Genomic DNA, 21,480 nt, shown 5'->3' on the forward strand with positions numbered 1-21,480 from the left:
CTGCACCCCAGGCAAAGCTTCAGCCTAGCGCCCCCTTCCCACCACCTCCCGTAGGGGAGATGCAGGTGGCCACTAGGTGGGCTGGAGTGAATTGCATCATAATACAGAAAAGGGACAACACACAAGGACCTTTAAAGTTCAAAATTAAATTGTAATCAAAGTCACAACATTTTGTAATTGTGTTCCCAATATACAGTACTTTCATTTTCAAGTGCAAACCACTCATCTGGCTGTAAGATCTGTACAGTCTTTGCTAGATGAATTCAGTGGCGCCCCTAGGCAGCCGCCTATAGCTGCCTAATGGTAGAGCCGGCTCTGTGTAGGAGAATGTCATACTACAGCACCCACCTCCTCGTACTGCGAAGTAGCTGGCATTTTGGTGTCACCCACTGCGAGGGGGACACCCGGGTGCGACTCACACCCCTATAATGCTACTTCTTCTAACCATATGAGGTGCGAGGGCTAGGCAGCAGTGACATCGTCTTCTCCTCCTCTGTCACATTGGGAGTGTGTAGCTGCAAGGCAATTCCAAGGCATCACAGTTAAGAAGCGGACATCTGCGGTGTCGGCCCTGTGCACCCTAAAATAAATTGTTGCACTCACATGCGGTTCTGCCTTAAAAATGCTGCTCATAGATATGAAAAGCTGATACTTTAGGTCACATTCTATACAATAAGTCAAATTTATACAGGAACACTGATAACACTAAAGGGTTCACAAACATTCTCTCACCATTTTAATTAATCCATTTTGCCTGACACTACAATAAGTCAAATGTATACAGGAACACTGATAATACTAAAGGGTTCACAAACATTCTCTAACCATTTTAATTAATCCATTTTGCCTGACACTCAACTGTAATAGTTTACTAGAAGTGCCATTAAATGTGTAAAGCAATTTACATGTATCTTTATTTTCAGAACACATAGTGAAAAGAAACAGGACAGTCGTCATTCTGTGGATTGGGATCCGGTCTGAAGATCGACAGTGTCTAGGTCGACAATGTTTAGGTCGACCACTATAGGTCGACAGTCACTAGGTCGACAGGGTTTCTAGGTCGACATGTGCTAGGTCGACAGGTCTAAAGGTCGACATGAGTTTTTCACAGTTTTTTTCTTTTTTTGAATTTTTTCATACTTAACGATCCACGTAGACTACGATTGGAACGGTAAAGTGTGCCGAGCGAAGCGGTAGCGGAGCGAAGGCACCATGCCCGAAGCATGGCGAGCGAAGCGAGGGGACGCGGTGCACTAATTTGGGATCCCGGTCACTCTACGAAGAAAACGACAAAAAAAAAACAAAAACCTCATGTCGACCTTTAGACCTGTCGACCTAGCACATGTCGACCTAGAAACCCTGTCGACCTTCCATCCATGTCGACCTAGTGACTGTCGACCTATAGTGGTCGACCTAAACATTGTCGACCTAGACACTGTCGATTTGATGAACCACACCCCTGTGGATTACATTAAAATATGCTCGAATAATAACACAAATATTTCATTTATTAATCGATGTGTGAACACTCACGAACATTCCAATGAATTCTTCAGCATGAAGTATCAGGAACAAATCAATTAGGCATAAACATTTCCTGTTGTGCTTCATCATGTAAAACAGCTTTCCATACAACATACAGCCAACCGTCAGGGAGGTATGTAGTCAGGGCCGGTTCTTGCCCTTGTGGCGCCCCGGGCAAAATTATAGGGGCGTGGCTTCATACGGGGGCGTAGTCAGTTACGCCCCCATTTGTGCCCCCTGTAGCGCCGCTGGAAGAGAAAAAAAAATTATATTTACTATCCCCGCTCCTGATTCCAGACCGCTGCAGACAGCCGCCAGCACCGCTCCTCTCCTCAGATCAGCATAGACACTAGAGGTCAATTATGACCCCTAGCGTCTGTGTCACAATGCTGTGCGGTGCGCGATGACGTCATCGCACACCGCACAGCAAAGGTCCCTTCCGCGAAGGGAAACTAGATGCGTAGTGTCTGGTTCCCTTCACAGCGGGGGGCACAGTAGCGGATCTTGCCATGGTGCGGCGCCATCCCTCCGGAAGGCGGCGCCCCGGGCAAAAGTCCTGCTTGCCCGTGGCAAGATCCGCTACTATATGTAGTCTTATACTAGCTCCATATTCCAAGACAAAGAGGCTATTATAGAGATATTTTACATTGAGATGACAATTATACTAACAGGAAATGTTGACAAGAATGACGTTAATTCTAAAAACAAAAAAAGCCCAGTAACAATTTTTGGGAGGTAAAACAAAACTTTATTTTTGTGGATTTATTAGGAGGAAATGTATCAAACCTATGAGAATGGAGAAAAGGACGTTGGAGACGTTGCCTATAGAAACCAATCAGCTCCTACTGTATCTATATACTGCTGTTATTTATCAAGTACAATATATAGAATAAGTAGAAGCCGGGTTCCAATGTTTAGATAGACAATGTCTAGGTCGACAAGAAATAGGTTGACCCCATATGGAGTGCATATGGTCGACACTGACACTGACAAAAGGTCATGCATGAGGTCGACACTGACAAAAGGTCAACATTGCGAAAGGACGATGGGTACAAAAGGTCAACAGGATCAAATGGTCGATGTGACAATAGTCGGCACACATGTGGTCGACACATGTTGCCGCAGCTTTTTTAAAGGGTTTTTTTTTGCATTTTTTTATGCCTTTTTCATACTTTACCATCCACGTGGACTAAGATTGGCAATAGTAACATTGCCCATAGCCACGAGCCATGCAAGGGGATGCGGTACAATTATTGGAGTTCCCTGTGCGATGACGGTGACGAAACGACACACAAAAAAAGCAGTGTCAACCTTTTCTGTGTCGACCACTTTCCGTGTCGACCATTTCATGTGTTGATTTTTGTACCCGTCGACCTTTTCACGTGTCGATATTTTGTCAGTGTCAACCTAATGCATGTCGACCATATGGGGTTGACCTAATGACTGTCGACCTAGACATTGTAGATCTTCAATACCACACCCTAGAAACAAGATTGGTCACAACTTCTCCAATTGTCTACTTCTCCACTCTTTAGACGTTTGATATATCTCCCCCATTATTTTTTATTTACTTATTAGACAACTTAGAGGGGAGGAGGTACTGTGAGGGATCAGAGTGGTTTCCCGTGGGCCACTCATGCCATCTGTGGTTAAACAAATTCACTATCAGCCGGAGAAATGTCTTTATATATAGATAGATAGATAGATAGATAGATAGATAGATAGATAGATAGATAGATAGATAGATAGATCATGCCGAACAGTTCTTTTCGGCCCTGAACACCCTTCCTGTTTTAAGCTACTCTCACGATCCACTGTCAAACTCAGCAATCGCATTAACAGCGGCGGGAGGTGTGGGACTTCAACCCCTTTAATGTAGAGATTGTCATTCATGTTATTTTTTATTTTTTTTGCATCCATACAATAAATCTGTTTAGCCCGATGAGACATTTAGTTTTACGTTGTCCGTGTAAGATTTAGAAATAATTTAGTGCCCATCCAGCAAAGCATATTGCACTTACACTACAGTAGACGTATCCATTAATCATGCATTGTTGCTCCCTGCAATCCACCAGCCACTCCACCCCATTTTGCTGGTAAGATAGTTTTTAGCGGCATGGATCTATTGCTGGAAGCTGCAAGAGGAGCTTTATCGAAGTCATTGTAAGTCTCGCTATTTCTGCTATTTATACTGCTCTCTGTGGGAGAGTCTGGGTATTGCAGCATGTGGTGGTCTTTTTTTTTATTTGGGTTAACAGTTATTTTTTCAAGACAGGAATTCATGGCCCACTCTTTGCTTCAGGACTTGTTTTGGGCCTCCTAGACCTGAGAAATGGAAAACATCTTGAGAGCCTGTCTTGAAATTGTAACTATTAATCACCAACAAAAAAAACCCGCTAAACATCACTAAACACTACAGTATTCAGCCTTGCACTGTTATAACGGACTAAAATGGATATACAGTAATTGCTATGTACTATCCGGGGATTGGGGTTGAGTTTTACATAATTTGTGCTGACTATTTATCTGCTACTTTCTTTAGTTTCTCCTTGGAAAAAGAAGAATGGTGAGCATTCTTATTGTTGTGTTTTATTGGTTTTATATATCAGAACATTACACAAACACCTTGTACAGTAGCTGACTGGATTGCTGAATCACCCATGTAACCTCCATTGTAACCTCCATCCAGTTCACACAAAACTTACATATGTTCCCCTTCAACACTCACGCAACTCTTTGACCTCGCACAAACTTTACTGTGTGACTGGATTATACAGCTCATTAAGAACCATATTACTGAACTATGACTCAGAATGTTGCATTTATTTTCATATATTAAACTCATGATATCCTATATATAGTAAGCTTGTGACCTCTGACCTCTCTGTTTGTCTGTTATTACACAGTCTTATTTTATACTGTTTTGTTCCCAATTGTAAAGAGCAATGGAGTGTGCTGGTGCTATATACATAAATGTTAATAACAATATTAACAACTTAACTGAAGCCCCCAGGCACACAACGTGCATGGGATAGCATCCAGAATCCCCTCTGATGGACCAAATGTTTGTTTGGCTGACCGTAGTCCCATGGCCCGCTGTCTCAGCCCCGCTCCCTCGTGGTATTATGCAGTGATATGCGGGTCAGTGGGGAGGGACAGAGCCATTATGACAATAAGACATGATCAGCGGAGGCTGAAGCCCCTGGTCTGCAGCGCCAACTGCATAGTGCAGGGGGTGAACGCTTAGCACATATAAACATACATGTTATCGTGTATGTAATATATGTGCTGGCTGGTTCTCCCGGGGATCGTATGTGCTTCACACACTCCTTCCAAGCCCGCCCCCAGACTCCCATTGGCTAGTTTCACAGGAGTTTGGGGATGGGCTTAGGAGTGTGTGCCGAGTAGCACCAGATACACTCAGCGCACCTGATCCCCGGGGAAACCAGCCCGCACGTATATTGCATACATGATAACATGTATGCTTATATGTGCTTAGCAGTTCCCCTGCACTATAAGGTCGGCGCTGCAGCCGCCGCTAGGCACAATTCTAGAATTGCATATTGATGTAAAGTCATAATGATACAAAGATCCCCATCAACCTTGCAGCTCACCGCAGGATCTGAATGTTGGTGTAATGGTTAGCATTACTGCCTCACAGCACTGAGGTCATGGGTTCGATTCCCACCATGGCCCTAACTGTGGGGAGTTTGTATATTCTCCCCGTACTTGCGTGGGTTTCCTCCGGGTACTCCGGTTTCCTCCCACAATCCAAAAATATACTGGTAGGTTAATTGGCTCCCAACAAAATTAACCCTAGCGTGAATGTGTGTGCGTGTACATGTGATAGGGAATATAGATTGTAAGCTCCACTGGGGCAGGGACTGATGTGAATGACCGAATATTCTCTGTAAAGCGCTGCGGAATTTGTGTGCGCTATATAAATAACTGGTAATAAATAAATAAATGTTAGGTTGCTGTAAGGCATGTATGTGTTCTATGTAGAGATGAGCGGTTTGGATTTTAAGAAATCCGAATGTGCCCGAACTTGAGTTAATCCGAGCCATGGCTCTGGTGTTTTCACCAGACTCAAATTCTAAATCAGGGCAAAATGTCATCCTCCCGGCATCAGATTTTTATGGGTTTTGGATTCTATATAAGGACCTAGCGACGGTGACTCAGCGTCGTTTCACTCCAGTCACGCTGCTGCGCTCTGCTGTTGTAACCATTGATCTATGGCTGTGCAGCGTCCATCTAAGTGGCTATGTGGAGTCCATCTAAGGGGCTGTGAGGTGTCCATCTAAGGGGATGTGTGGTGTCCATCTACAGTAAGTGTCAGTGCTGTGTCCATCTACTAAAAGTGACTGTTCAGTGTCCATCTAAGTGTCAGTGCAGTGTCCATCTACTACAAGTGGCTGTGCGGTTTCCATCTAAGTGGCTTTGCTGCATCCATCTAAGTGGCTGTGCAGTGTCCATCTAAGCGGCTGTGCGGTGTTCATCTACTACAAGTGGCTGTGCGGTGTCCATCTAAGTGGCTGTGTGGAGTCTATCTAAGGGGCTGTGTGGTGTCCATCTAAGGTGCTGTGCGGTGTCAATCTAAGGGGCTGAGTGGTGTCTATCTAAGGGGCTGTGTGGTGTCCATCTAAGTGTCAGTGCGATGTCCATCTACTACAAGTGGCTGTGCGGTTTCCATCTAAGTGGCTTTCCTGCATGCATCTAAGTGACTGTGCAGTGTCCATCTAAGTGGCTGTGCGGTGTCCATTTACTACAAGTGTCTGTGCAGAGTCCATCTAAGTGGCTGTGTGGTGTCTATCTGCTACAAGTGTCTGTGCGGTGTTCATTAACTACAAGTGACTGTGCGGTGTCCATCTAAGTGGCTGTGTGGTGTCCATCTGCTACAAGTGGCTGGGCAGTTTCCATCCACAAGTGGCTGTGCTGTGTCCATCCAGAAGCTGTGTCCCGTCCCCTTAGTCTAATGCCATCATACAGTGGTGCTGCACTGACACTGCAAGCCCCACACACAGCATTCACATAAGCAGTGTGACCCCGTATTGTTTGTCAGTTGTAAAAAAAAAAAAAAAGGGAAAAACTGCTTCAACAATTATATCATTTGTTTGTACTGTTCTGTGCACTGCACCCCAGTACGCTGTACACCAGTGCGCTTTGTTCACTTCACTTCACTTATATTGTTGTATAATTTGTTTGTACTGTTCTGTGACACTACCTGCCCCAGTACGCTCTGTTCCCCAGTGCATGTGCAGAAAAGTGTTCTGATTTCACACAGTGTAAGCTGAGTTGCCAGTTAAAAAAATATATATAATGTATAATTTGATTATACTGTTCTGTGCACTCTACCTACCCCAGTGCACTCTGTACCACAGTGTGCTTTGTTCACTTAACATATGCCCTGTGACTCCACACAGTATGAGCCAAGCTGCCAGTAATGCTATATGACATGGTCACCACTCACCATCCAAAAAATGTCACATATGCCCTTTGACTACTGGAAGGAAAAAAAGTGAATTTGGAGGCCCTTATACAAACTGGCTTTGCATTACTTAAGCTACCCACCCTCCAGTTTGTAGTCAGAAAGAGTTTTCAGCACAGCTGGGAACCCTATCAGCAAACGGCATAGGAGGCTACTTCCTCAAAATTTGGAAAAGATGATGTTCATCAAAATGAACTACAAATTCCATGAGAAAGACCTTTACAGGCAGTTATATCAAAGTAGAGACTTCTGTAATAGTGTATTCCAGCATGGATGAGTTGAAATTGTGAGGATGATATACACACTGATGAAGATGAGTATGGTAGTGACGATTAAATCTTGCTGTTGCAGAGCTGTTAGCTAAGCTGCCTTAAGCCTATTGGTAGATTGTTTTGTGGGGCTCAAACAAAGCAAGCACTTCAGCCACAAAAGTGTCAGTCCCTGTCGCTGAAGTGCTTGGTTTGTTAAACTGCATGTCCTTTTTAATGTCCAACACAAGGCTAGGTGGGAGGGCCTAAGGACAAGTCCATCTTGCACCACTGCTGTGTGGCAATGTTTCATAGATGTGCTATAAACTGCTTTGTGCCGCTGCTCTGTCGCTTAGTAACCAGACAGCTCGCTGCAGCCTTTGGCCTAAACTGGATGAAAACAATGTTATGAGCTGTGAGGTGGTCAAAATGTACTGGAAATGACTGGAAATTAATATTATTGAGGTTAGTAATATTTTAGGAACAAAAAAGGCCCAAGTTATGTGATTTTAGTTTTATTGTCATTTAAAAAAAAAAAATACAAAACCAAAACTAGTCACAGCGTTTAGGCAAAATCAAATCCAAAGCCGGATGACGAATTACAACCATAACCAGCAAATCCAGCACACATCTCTAGTTCTATGTGTGTGTGAATCACTGAACTAGGATTATCCTTGTTGCATATCCCTATTTTATTATATGTGCAGAAGGCTGTTCTACATCTACTAAAGTTCAGTGGTAGACACTTAGATAAGTGGCAGATGCATTCCATACCGGTCATTTTAGACCATCATTGAGATACTGCATATTAGTGTATGGACACTTTTTTTTTTCTGTAATGGAGCCACAGCACGCTGAGATTTTTCATACTAGTTATTAGTCTGGTATCATATCCAGATAACCTGGTTTGAATAGAGGTTTATACATTTGATCAGGTTTTCTTCTAGAGATGAGCGGGTTCGGTTCCTCGGAATCCGAACCCCCCCGAACTTCACCCATTTTACACGGTTCCGAGGCGGACTCGAATCTTCCCGCCTTGCTCGGTTAACCCGAGCGCGCCCGAACGTCTTCATCCCGCTGTCGGATTCTCGTGAGATTCGTATTCTATATAAGGAGCCGTGCGTCGCCGCCATTTTCACTCGTGCATTGGAGATGATAGGGAGAGGACGTGTGCAGCGTTCTCTCAGTTGTGTTCAGTGTGCTGCAAATATCTGTGCTCAGTGTGCTGCAAATATCTGTGCTCAGTGTGCTTGCAAATATCTGTGCTCAGTGTGCTGAAAATATCTACGTTCTCTGCCTGAAAAACGCTCCATATCTGTGCTCAGTGTACTGCAAATATCTGTGCTCAGTGTGCTTTATTGTGGGGACTGGGGACCACCAGTATTATATAGTAGGAGCACAGTGCAGAGTTTTACTGACCAGTGACCACCAGTATTATACGTTCTCTGCCTGAAAAACGCTCCATATCTGTGCTGCATTGTAGTATATAGTAGGAGGACAGTGCAGAATTTTGCTGACCAGTGACCCCAGTATTATATCAGTACGGTATAGTAGTCCACTGCTCTACCTACCTCTGTGTCGTCAATAGTGATGTGCACCGGACATTTTTCGGGTTTTGTGTTTTGGTTTTGGATTCGGTTCCGCGGCCGTGTTTTGGATTCGGACGCGTTTTGGCAAAACCTCACCGAAATTTTTTTGTCGGATTCGGGTGTGTTTTGGATTCGGGTGTTTTTTACAAAAAACCCTAAAAAACAGCTTAAATCATAGAATGTGGGGGTCATTTTGATCCCATAGTTTTAAAATTTGCACCGAGGTCGCTGGATGGCTAAGCTAAGCGACACAAGTGGCCGACACAAACACCTGGCCCATCTAGGAGTGGCACTGCAGTGTCAGGCAGGATGGCACTTCGAAAAAATTGTCCCCAAACAGCACATGATGCAAAGAAAAAAAGAGGCGCACCAATGTCGCTGTGTGACTAAGCTAAGCGACACAAGTGGCCGACACAAAACACCTGGCCCATCTAGGAGTGGCACTGCAGTGTCAGGCAGGATGGCACTTCAAAAAAATTGTCCCCAAACAGCACATGATGCAAAGAAAAAAAGAGGCGCACCAAGGTTGCTGTGTGACTAAGCTAAGCGACACAAGTGACCGACACAAACACCTGGCCCATCTAGGAGTGGCACTGCAGTGTCAGGCAGGATGGGCCCTTCCACCCACCCTTATGTTGTATTAACAGGACATGCACACTTTAACGAACCCATCATTTCAGCGACAGGGTCTGCCACACGACTGTGACTGAAATGACTGGTTGGTTTGGGCCCCCACCAAAAAAAGAATCGATCAATCTCTCCTTGCACAAACTGGCTCTACAGAGGCAAGATGTCCACCTCATCATCATCGTCCGATTCCTCACCCCTTTCACTGTGTACATCCCCCTCCTCACAGATTATTAATTCGTCCCCACTGGAATCCACCATCTCAGGTCCCTGTGTACTTTGTGGAGGCAATTGCTGCTGGTGAATGTCTCCACGGAGGAATTGATTATAATTCATTTTGATGAACATCATCTTCTCCACATTTTCTGGAAGTAACCTCGTATGCCGATTGCTGACAAGGTGAGCGGCTGCACTAAACACTCTTTCGGAGTACACACTGGAGGGAGGGCAACTTAGGTAGAATAAAGCCAGTTTCTGCAAGGGCCTCCAAATTGCCTCTTTTTCCTGCCAGTATACGTACGGACTGTCTGACGTGCCTACTTGGATGCGGTCACTCATATAATCCTCCACCATTCTTTCAATGGTGAGAGAATCATATGAAGTGACAGTAGACGACATGTCAGTAATCGTTGGCAGGTCCTTCAGTCCGGACCAGATGTTAGCACTCGCTCCAGACTGCCCTGCATCACCGCCAGCGGGTGGGCTCGGAATTCTTAGCCTTTTCCTCGCACCCCCAGTTGCGGGAGAATGTGAAGGAGGAGATGTTGACGGGTCACGTTCCGCTTGACTTGACAATTTTCTCACCAGCAGGTCTTTGAACATCTGCAGACTTGTGTCTGCCGGAAAGAGAGATACAACGTAGGTTTTAAATCTAGGATCGAGCACAGTGGCCAAAATGTAGTGCTCTGATTTCAACAGATTGACCACCCGTGAATCCTGTTTAAGCGAATTAAGGGCTCCATCCACAAGTCCCACATGCCTAGCGGAATCGCTCTGTTTTAGCTCCTCCTTCAATGTCTCCAGCTTCTTCTGCAAAAGCCTGATGAGGGGAATGACCTGACTCAGGCTGGCAGTGTCTGAACTGACTTCACGTGTGGCAAGTTCAAAGGGTTGCAGAACCTTGCACAACGTTGAAATCATTCTCCACTGCGCTTGAGTCAGGTGCATTCCCCCTCCTTGGCCTATATCATGGGCAGATGTATAGGCTTGAATGGCCTTTTGCTGCTCCTCCATCCTCTGAAGCATATAGAGGGTTGAATTCCACCTCGTTACCACCTCTTGCTTCAGATGATGGCAGGGCAGGTTCAGGAATGTTTGGTGGTGCTCCAGTCTTCTGTACGCGGTGGCTGAATGCCGAAAGTGGCCCGCAATTCTTCGGGCCACCGACAGCATCTCTTGTACGCCCCTGTCGTTTTTTAAATAATTCTGCACCACCAAATTCAATGTATGTGCAAAACATGGGACGTGCTGGAATTTGCCCAGATGTAATGCACGCACAATATTGCTGGCGTTGTCCGATGTCACAAATCCCCAGGAGAGTCCAATTGGGGTAAGCCATTCTGCGATGATCTTCCTCAGTTTCCGTAAGAGGTTGTCAGCTGTGTGCCTATTCTGGAAAGCGGTGATACAAAGCGCAGCCTGCCTAGGAACGAGTTGGCGTTTGCGAGATGCTGCTACTAATGCTGCCGCTGCTGTTCTTGCTGCGGGAGGCAATACATCTACCCAGTGGGCTGTCACAGTCATATAGTCCTGAGTCTGCCCTGCTCCACTTGTCCACATGTCCGTGGTTAAGTGGACATTGGGTACAACTGCATTTTTTAGTACACTGGTGAGTCTTTTTCTGAGGTCTGTGTACATTTTCGGTATCGCCTGCCTAGAGAAATGGAACCTAGATGGTATTTGGTACCGGGGACACAGTACCTCAATCAAGTCTCTAGTTGGCTCTGAATTAACGGTGGATACCGGAACCATGTTTCTCACCGCCCAGGCTGCCAAGGCCTGAGTTATCTGCTTTGCAGCAGGATGACTGCTGTGATATTTCATCTTCCTCGCAAAGGACTGTTGGACAGTCAATTGCTTACTGGAAGTAGTACAAGTGGTCTTCCGACTTCCCCTCTTGGATGACGATCGACTCCCAGCAGCTACAACAGCAGCGCCAGCAGCAGTAGGCGTTACACTCAAGGATGCATCGGAGGAATCCCAGGCAGGAGAGGACTCGTCAGACTTGCCAGTGACATGGCCTGCAGGACTATTGGCTTTCCTGGGTAAGGAGGAAATTGACACTGAGGGAGTTGGTGGTGTGGTTTGCAGGAGCTTGGTTACAAGAGGAAGGGATTTAGTGGTCAGTGGACTGCTTCTGCTGTCACCCAAAGTTTTTGAACTTGTCACTGACTTATGATGAATGCGCTGCAGGTGACGTATAAGGGAGGATGTTCCGAGGTGGTTAATGTCCTTACCCCTACTTATTACAGCTTGACAAAGGCAACACATGGCTTGACACCTGTTGTCCGCATTTGTGTTGAAATAATTCCACACCGAAGAACTGATTTTTTTTGTATTTTGACCAGGCATGTCAATGGCCATATTCTTCCCACGGACAACAGGTGTCTCCCCGGGTGCCTGACTTAAACAAACCACCTCACCATCAGAATCCTCCTTGTCAATTTCCTCCCCAGTGCCAGCAACACCCATATCCTCATCCTGGTGTACTTCAACAGTGACATCTTCATTTTGACTATCAGGAACTGGACTGCGGGTCAAATGGTGGAAGGCGCAAGCTCTTCCCATCCAGTGTTGGGAAGGTCAGGCATCGCAACCGACACAATTGGACTCTCCTTGGGTATTTGTGATTTAGAAGAACGCACAGTTCTTTGCTGTGCTTTTGCCAGCTTAAGTCTTTTCATTTTTCTAGCGAGAGGATGAGTGCTTCCATCCTCATGTGAAGCTGAACCACTAGCCATGAACATAGGCCAGGGCCTCAGCCGTTCCTTGCCACTCCGTGTCGTAAATGGCATATTGGCAAGTTTACACTTCTCCTCAGACGCTTTTAATTTTGATTTTTGGGTCATTTTACTGAACTTTTGTTTTTTGGTTTTTACATGCTCTCTACTATGACATTGGGCATCGGCCTTGGCAGACGACGTTGATGGCATTTCATCGTCTCGGCCATGACTAGTGGCAGCAGCTTCAGCACGAGGTGGAAGTGGATCTTGATCTTTCCCTATTTTAACCTCCACATTTTTGTTCTCCATTTTTTAATGTGTGGAATTATATGCCAGTATCAATAGCAATGGCCTACTACTACATATACTGCGCACAACTGAAATGCACCACAGGTACGGATGGATAGTATACTTGACGACACAGAGGTAGGTAGAGCAGTGGCCTTCCATACCATACTGCTATATATACTGGTGGTAACTGTGTCAGCAAACTGCAAAACTAAAATGCACCACAGGTATAGAATGTAGATGGATAGTATACTTAATGACGACACAGAGGTAGGTACAGCAGTGGCCTTCCGTACTGCTATATATAGTATACTGGTGGTCACTGAGTCAGCAAACTGCAAAACTAAAATGCACCACAGGTATAGAATGTAGATGGATAGTATACTTAATGACGACACAGAGGTAGGTACAGCAGTGGCCTTCCATACTGCTATATATAGTATACTGGTGGTCACTGTGTCAGCAAACTGCAAAACTAAAATGCACCACAGGTATAGAATGTAGATGGATAGTATACTTAATGACGACACAGAGGTAGGTACAGCAGTGGCCTTCCATACCGTACTGCTATATATAGTATACTGGTGGTCACTGTGTCAGCAAACTGCAAAACTAAAATGCACCACAGGTATAGAATGTAGATGGATAGTATACTTAATGACGACACAGAGGTAGGTACAGCAGTGGCCTTCCGTACCGTACTGCTATATATAGTATACTGGTGGTCACTGTATCAGCAAACTGCAAAACTAAAATGCACCACAGGTATAGAATGTAGATGGATAGTATACTTAATGACGACACAGAGGTAGGTACAGCAGTGGCCTTCCGTACCGTACTGCTATATATAGTATACTGGTGGTCACTGTGTCAGCAAACTGCAAAACTAAAATGCACCACAGGTATAGAATGTAGATGGATAGTATACTTAATGACGACACAGAGGTAGGTACAGCAGTGGCCTTCCGTACCGTACTGCTATATATAGTATACTGGTGGTCACTGTGTCAGCAAACTGCAAAACTAAAATGCACCACAGCTATAGAATGTAGATGGATAGTATACTTAATGACGACACAGAGGTAGGTACAGCAGTGGTCTTCCGTACCGTACTGCTATATATAGTATACTGGTGGTCACTGTGTCAGCAAACTGCAAAACTAAAAATCACCACAGGTATAGAATGTAGATGGATAGTATACTTAATGACGACACATAGGTAGGTACAGCAGTGGCCTTCCATACCGTACTGCTATATATAGTATACTGGTGGTCACTGTGTCAGCAAACTGCAAAACTAAAATGCACCACAGGTATAGAATGTAGATGGATAGTATACTTAATGACGACACAGAGGTAGGTACAGCAGTGGCCTTCCGTACCGTTCTGCTATATATAGTATACTGGTGGTCACTGTATCAGCAAACTGCAAAACTAAAATGCACCACAGATATAGAATGTAGATGGATAGTATACTTAATGACGACACAGAGGTAGGTACAGCAGTGGCCTTCCGTACCGTACTGCTATATATAGTATACTGGTTGTCACTGTGTCAGCAAACTGCAAAACTAAAATGCACCACAGGTATAGAATGTAGATGGATAGTATACTTAATGACGACACAGAGGTAGGTACAGCAGTGGCCTTCCGTACCGTACTGCTATATATAGTATACTGGTGGTCACTGTGTCAGCAAACTGCAAAACTAAAATGCACCACAGCTATAGAATGTAGATGGATAGTATACTTAATGACGACACAGAGGTAGGTACAGCAGTGGCCTTCCGTACCGTACTGCTATATATAGTATACTGGTGGTCACTGTGTCAGCAAACTGCACAACTAAAAATCACCACAGGTATAGAATGTAGATGGATAGTATACTTAATGACGACACAGAGGTAGGTACAGCAGTGGCCTTCCGTACCGTACTGCTATATATAGTATACTGGTGGTCACTGTGTCAGCAAACTGCAAAACTAAAATGCACCACAGGTATAGAATGTAGATGGATAGTATACTTAATGACGACACAGAGGTAGGTACAGCAGTGGCCTTCCGTACTGCTATATATAGTATACTGGTGGTCACTGTGTCAGCAAACTGCAAAACTAAAATGCACCACAGGTATAGAATGTAGATGGATAGTATACTTAATGATGACACAGAGGTAGGTACAGCAGTGGCCTTCCGTACTGCTATATATAGTATACTGGTGGTCACTGTGTCAGCAAACTGCAAAACTAAAATGCACCACAGGTATAGAATGTAGATGGATAGTATACTTAATGACGACACAGAGGTAGGTACAGCAGTGGCCTTCCGTACCGTACTGCTATATATAGTATACTGGTGGTCACTGTGTCAGCAAATTGCAAAACTAAAATGCACCACAGGTATAGAATGTAGATGGATAGTATACTTAATGACGACACAGAGGTAGGTACAGCAGTGGCCTTCCGTACTGCTATATATAGTATACTGGTGGTCACTGTGTCAGCAAACTGCAAAACTAAAATGCACCACAGGTATAGAATGTAGATGGATAGTATACTTAATGACGACACAGAGGTAGGTACAGCAGTGGCCTTCCGTACTGCTATATATAGTATACTGGTGGTCACTGTGTCAGCAAACTGCAAAACTAAAATGCACCACAGGTATAGAATGTAGATGGATAGTATACTTAATGACGACACAGAGGTAGGTACAGCAGTGGCCTTCCGTACCGTACTGCTATAGATAGTACACTGGTGGTCACTGTGTCAGCAAACTGCACAACTGAAATGCACCACAGGTATAGAATCTAGATGGATAGTATACTTAATGACGACACAGAGGTAGGTACAGCAGTGGCCTACTGTACCGTAATGCTATATATTATATACTGGTGGTCACTGGTCAGCAAAACTCTGCACTGTACTCCTCCTATAAAATATTATACTGGTGGTCCCCAGTCCCCACAATAAAGCAGCACACTGAGCACAGATATGGAGTGTTTTTCAGGCAGACAACGTATACTGGTGGTTACTGTCAGCAAAACTCTGCACTGTACTCCTGCTATATAATACAGCTGCTCCCCAGTCCCCACAATTAAGCAGTGTGAGCACAGATATATGCAGCACACTGAGCACAGATATGGAGCGTTTTTTTCAGGCAGAGAACGGATAACTGGTGGTCACTGATCAGCAAAACTCTGCACTGTACTCCTCCTATATTATACAGCTGCTCCCCAGCCCTCCCCACAATTAAGCAATAGTGCACAATCAAGTTCAACAATAACGGAGAGGACGCCAACCACGTCCTCTCCCTAACATTTCCAATGGCGGCGACGCGCGGCTGCTTATATAGAATCTGAATCTCGCGAGAATCCGACAGCGGGATAATGACGTTCGGGCGCGCTCGGGTTACCCGAGCCATACGGGAGAATCCGAGTATGGCTCGGACCCGTGTAAAAAGGGTGAAGTTCGGGGGGGTTCGGTTTCCGAGAAACCGAACCCGCTCATCACTAGTCGTCAAGTATACTATCCATCCATACCTGTGGTGCATTTTAGTTGTTGTGCGCAGTAGTAGGAGGACAGTGCATAATTTTGCTGACCACCAGTATATAATATATAGCAGTACGGTACAGTAGTCCACTGCTCTACCTACCTCTGTGTCATCAAGTATACTATCTATCCATACCTGTGGTGCATTTTAGTTGTAGTGCGCAGTAGTAGGAGGACAGTGCATAATTTTGCTGACCACCAGTATATAATATATAGCAGTACGGTACAGTAGTCCACTGCTCTACCTACCTCTGTGTCGTTAAGTATACTATCCATCCATACCTGTGGTGCATTTTAGTTGTTTTGCGCAGTAGTAGGAGGACAGTGCATAATTTTGCTGACCACCAGTATATAATATATAGCAGTACGTTACAGTAGTCCACTGCTCTACCTACCTCTGTGTCGTCAAGTATACTATCCATCCATACCTGTGGTGCATTTTAGTTGTTGTGCACAGTAGTAGGAGGACAGTGCATAATTTTTTTGACCACCAGTATATAATACATAGCAGTACGGTACAGTAATCCACTGCTCTACCTACCTCTGTATCGTCAAGTATACTATCCATCCATACCTGTGGTGCATTTTAGTTGTTGTGCGCAGTAGTAGGAGGACAGTGCATAATTTTGCTGACCACCAGTATATAATATATAGCAGTACGTTACAGTAGGCCACTGCTCTACCTACCTCTGTGTCGTCAAGTATACTATCCATCCATACCTGTGGTGATTTTAGTTTTGCGCAGTATATATAGTAGGAGGACAGTGCATAATTTTGCTGACCACCAGTATATAATATATAGCAGTACGGTACAGTAGTCCACTGCTCTACCTCTGTGTCGTCAAGTATACTACAAAAGTTCAGTAAAATGACCCAATAATCAAAATTAAAAGCGTCTGAGAAGACGCGTAAACTTGCCAATATGCCATTTACGACACGGAGTGGCAAGGAACGGCTGAGGCCCTGGCCTATGTTCATGGCTAGTGGTTCAGATTCACATGAGGATGGAAGCACTCATCCTCTCGCTAGAAAACTGCAGTGCCACTCCTAGATGGTCCAGGTGTTTGTGTCGGCAACTTGGGTCGCTTAGCTTAGTCACACAGCTACCTCATTGCACCTCTTTTTTTCTTTGCATCATGTGCTGTTTGGGGACTATTTTTTAAATCTGCCATCCTGTCTGACACTGCAGTGCCACTTCTAGATGGGCCAGGTGTTTGTGTCGGCCACTTGGGTCGCTTAGCTTAGTCACACAGCTACCTCATTGCACCTCTTTTTTTCTTTGCATCATGTGCTGTTTGGGGACTTTTTTAAATCTGCCATCCTGTCTGACACTGCAGTGCCACTTCTAGATGGGCCAGGTGTTTGTGCCGGCCACTTGGGTCGCTTAGCTTAGTCATCCAGCGACCTCGGTGCAAATTTTAGGACTAAAAATAATATTGTGAGGTGTGAGATGTTCAGAATAGACTGGAAATGAGTGGAAGTTACAGTATGGTTATTGAGGTTAATAATACTATGGGATCAAAATGAACCCCAAATTCTATGATTTAAGCTGTTTTTGAGGGTTTTTTATAAAAAAACACCCGAATCCAAAACACACCCGAATCCGACAAAAATTTTTTAGGGAGGTTTTGCCAAAATGCGTCCGAATCCAAAACACGGCCGCGGAACCGAATCCAAAACCAAAACACAAAACCCGAAAAATGTCCGGTGCACATCACTATTTTCTTCACATCATTGTTTGAGCATTTTGATAAAGTACCCCTGATGAAGTCTCGATAGGGACGAAATGCGTTGGTTCGATCTATTGTTCTACTTCTGTTTTGTATGTTTCAACAAAGAAATACACTAAAAACTGAATGTAAAACCAGATATATTCGAAGACATCCTCTGTAAAATCACAAAGACGTATTATGTTTTATTCTGTGCTTTTATGAATAAATTTTATTCTGTGTAATTGAAAAGTATCGAAACAGTACCATACATGTAAGTGACCTGAGATCTGTTTGTTTGATATATATATATATATATATATATAGAGAGAGAGAGAGAGAGTGAGAGAGAGAGAGAGAGAGAGAGAGACCCCTGTCCTGTCTATCTACTTAGATGGAAAGAGAATATAGATAGTGCCCACCTATGAGATATAGGTAAATTATTTGTAATTTGAAATGTAATGCAGAAAGTTTACCATTTAAGAGGTTACCGTTGAATGGATCATCTGGTCACAGCTTGAATGAAGTGTAGAAAAGGTGGCTCAAAGTGTGGAATGCAACATAAGTGGCAATTTAACTGACAATCTGTATTGATACATTAAAGAAGGTACTACTACTCATAGCTCCCCCCACTTAGTTATGCCCCTCCTATTTTCACGATTGAAGAAGAAAAAAAAATACAATATCAAGCAGTCCAGCATTTGATATATTACCCTGACTATGGCCATGCTGGGACGTTATTAGCTCCAGTTCTCCCTTTGAAAATAGACCCAGAGGAGGAGACTGACAGCGTTGACAGGATAAAACTTTTTTTCTGTCACAGACTGCCAGCAGCCATCCTCCCAGACACCACCTCCCCCAGCCCTGGCAGTTTCACCTGTCAGATCAGTCACAGAGCCCGTGCAGGCAGTGTAGTGGCCACGCCTCCCCTCTCCTCCAGAGTCCACTCTCTCCTTCACTCGGGTCCTGAGCCTGACATTCACAAGCTTTACCCCCTCAGACTATAGTACACGAGGTAGGAGCTGCTCCTGCTGTTGCTGCATGGTGCCTGGTAACTTCTGTTATTGCTCCATAATGAGTAGAATCGATTTATGATTAGTGTGTGTGTGTGTGTGTGTGTGCGTGCGTGTGTAAATGTTCTAATGGGTACTGGAATGTGAGTGTAATAATGGGTGCTGTGTTAGTGTAGTAATGGGTGCTGCTGTGTGAGTTTAGTAATAGGTGCTGCTGTGTATGTGTAGTAATGGGTGCCATGTAAATGTAGTGATAGGTGCTACTATGTGGGTGTAGTAATGGGTGATGCTGTGTGAGTGTAGTAATGGGTGCCATGTGAGTGTAGTAATGGGTGCTACTATGTGAGTGTAGTAATGGATGCCGTGTGAGTGTAGTAATGGGTGCTGCTGTGTTAGTGTAGTGATAGGTGCTACTATGTGGGTGTAGTAATGGGTGATGCTGTGTGAGTGTAGTAATGGGTGCCATGTGAGTGTAGTAATGGGTGCTACTATGTGGGTGTAGTAATGGATGCTGTGTGAGTGTAGTAATGGGTGCTGCTGTGTTAGTGTAGTAATGGATGCTGTGTGAGTGTAGTAATGGGTGCTGCTGTGTTAGTGTAGTAATGGGTGCTGCTTTGTGAGTGTAGTAATGGGTGCTGCTGCGTGAGTGTTGTAATGGGTGCTGCTGCGTGAGTGTAGTAATGGGTGCTGCTGTGTGAGTGTAGTAATGGGTGCCATGTGAGTGTAGTAATGGGTGCTACTATGTGAGTGTAGTAATGGATGCCGTGTGAGTGTAGTAATGGGTGCTGCTGTGTTAGTGTAGTAATGGGTGCTGCTTTGTGAGTGTAGTAATGGGTGCTGCTGCGTGAGTGTTGTAATGGGTGCTGCTGTGTGAGTGTAGTAATGGGTGCTGCTGTGTGAGTGTAGTAATGGGTGCTGCTGTGTGAGTGTTGTAATGGGTGCCATGTGAGTGTAATAATGGGTGCTACTATGTGGGTGTAGTAATGGGTGCCATGTGAGTGTAGTAATGGGTGCTGCTGTGTTAGTGTAGTAATGGGTGCTGCTGTGTGAGTGTTGTAATGGGTGCCATGTGAGTGTAGTAATGGGTGCTACTATGTGGGTGTAGTAATGGGTGCCATGTGAGTGTAGTGATGGGTGCCATGTGTGTTAGTGTAGTAATGGGTGCTGCTGTCTGAGTGCACTATTGAGTGCTGCTGTGTGAGTGTAGTAATAGGTGCAGCTGTGTGAATGTAGCAGTATTGCCATGTGAGTGTAGTAATGGGTGCTGTTGAGTGAGTGTAGTAATGGGGTTACTGTGTGGGTGTAGTAATGGGTGCCATTTGAGTGTAGTAATGGGTACCATGTGAGTGTTTTAATGGGTGCTGCCATGTGAGTGTAGTAATGGGTGCTCCGGTGTGAGTGTAGTAATGGGTGCTGCTGTGTGAGGGGAGCTTTATGGGAGCTGATAGGGTGGATGAATGTGCTAATGGCTGCTGGGGAGAGGGATTGATAATTAATTGTGGAGAGATGGGTTAAAGGATTTACTTTTGAGGTGCTTGAGTAATGGGTTCTTGGACAAGAATAGGTTTGCCGATGCTGTGTGGGGGACATTGGTTATTGGGTGCTGGCAGGATGGGTGAAAGGGTTGCTGGGGATAAATGTGGGTTGTTAATGGGGTGGAGGTGAACGGTCAGATTGGGGGTGATTCAGTTGTTTGTGGTAGATACCCATCCGTCTAAAGCTATTTAATTGTTTTGCCAATGGTTAGGCCATATTAAGTTTGTGTAAAATATTCATGCTGGTTAGACATTCCTGTCCATATTTATAGTATTGTTCTGGAAGCAGAGAGAGGTGGCACTGCAGGGACTAGCAGATTGTAGAGAGAATACTTGTAACCACGACACCCCATGTAACCACCAAACACCGCACTTCACCACATGACACCCCATGTCACCACCAAGACACCACATAACACTCCATGTAACCATATGTCATCACAAACACACCCCACGTCATGACATGACACCACCAAGAAACCACATGACTTGGTGGTGACAAGTAGTTTTTGTACATAGTGACTTTTTTTTCTAAAGTTCTCACTACGGGACCTAGATCTAATATCTTCTTTGTATAGCTAGTAAAAAGGTTAGGTCTCTCTTTTTTATATACTTTTTTATATATAGAGATGTTACATTCATTATATCACTAATACCCCTTTCACACTGCACAAATAATCCGGTATCGACCCGACATATTGCCGAGTCGACACGGTTCAGTGTGCGGTGTGAAAGGGCCATGGTCGGATTCCCGGGAATAAAGCAGTGTTATTCCCGGGTTGAATACAGAGTCAGTGGCAGGGTAAACAGACCCGGGACCCGTTCACTACAATAGGGAGAGGTGGCGCGGAGATGAGCTAATCTCCCAGCGCCGCGTCCGCCCCAGCTGCCGGCTTTGCCACCCCGCTGCTATGACAATCGGCCCGCCATATTGCCGACTCGGTAAACCAACTGTTAAGGTCCAAT

General features: G+C 44.8%; 1 protein-coding gene across 3 annotated transcripts in view; it reads left to right on the top strand.

The window, feature by feature from the left end:
- SHANK1 (SH3 and multiple ankyrin repeat domains 1) overlaps positions 1-21,480 on the top strand; it is a 994,257-nt gene that overhangs the window by 903,137 nt on the left and 69,640 nt on the right. For 2 of the 3 annotated variants that reach the window (XM_063942586.1, XM_063942587.1), the window contains exon 15: positions 4,067-4,090. The exons of the other annotated variant lie outside the window; for it this stretch is intronic. In XM_063942586.1, coding sequence (XP_063798656.1) covers positions 4,067-4,090 — 24 coding nt within the window. The remainder of the gene's footprint in view (positions 1-4,066; positions 4,091-21,480) is intronic. 3 annotated transcript variants of the gene reach the window in all.

The sequence above is a fragment of the Pseudophryne corroboree genome, chromosome 10 (genome assembly GCF_028390025.1).
Source record: "Pseudophryne corroboree isolate aPseCor3 chromosome 10, aPseCor3.hap2, whole genome shotgun sequence".
NCBI classification, from domain to species: Eukaryota; Metazoa; Chordata; class Amphibia; order Anura; family Myobatrachidae; genus Pseudophryne; species Pseudophryne corroboree.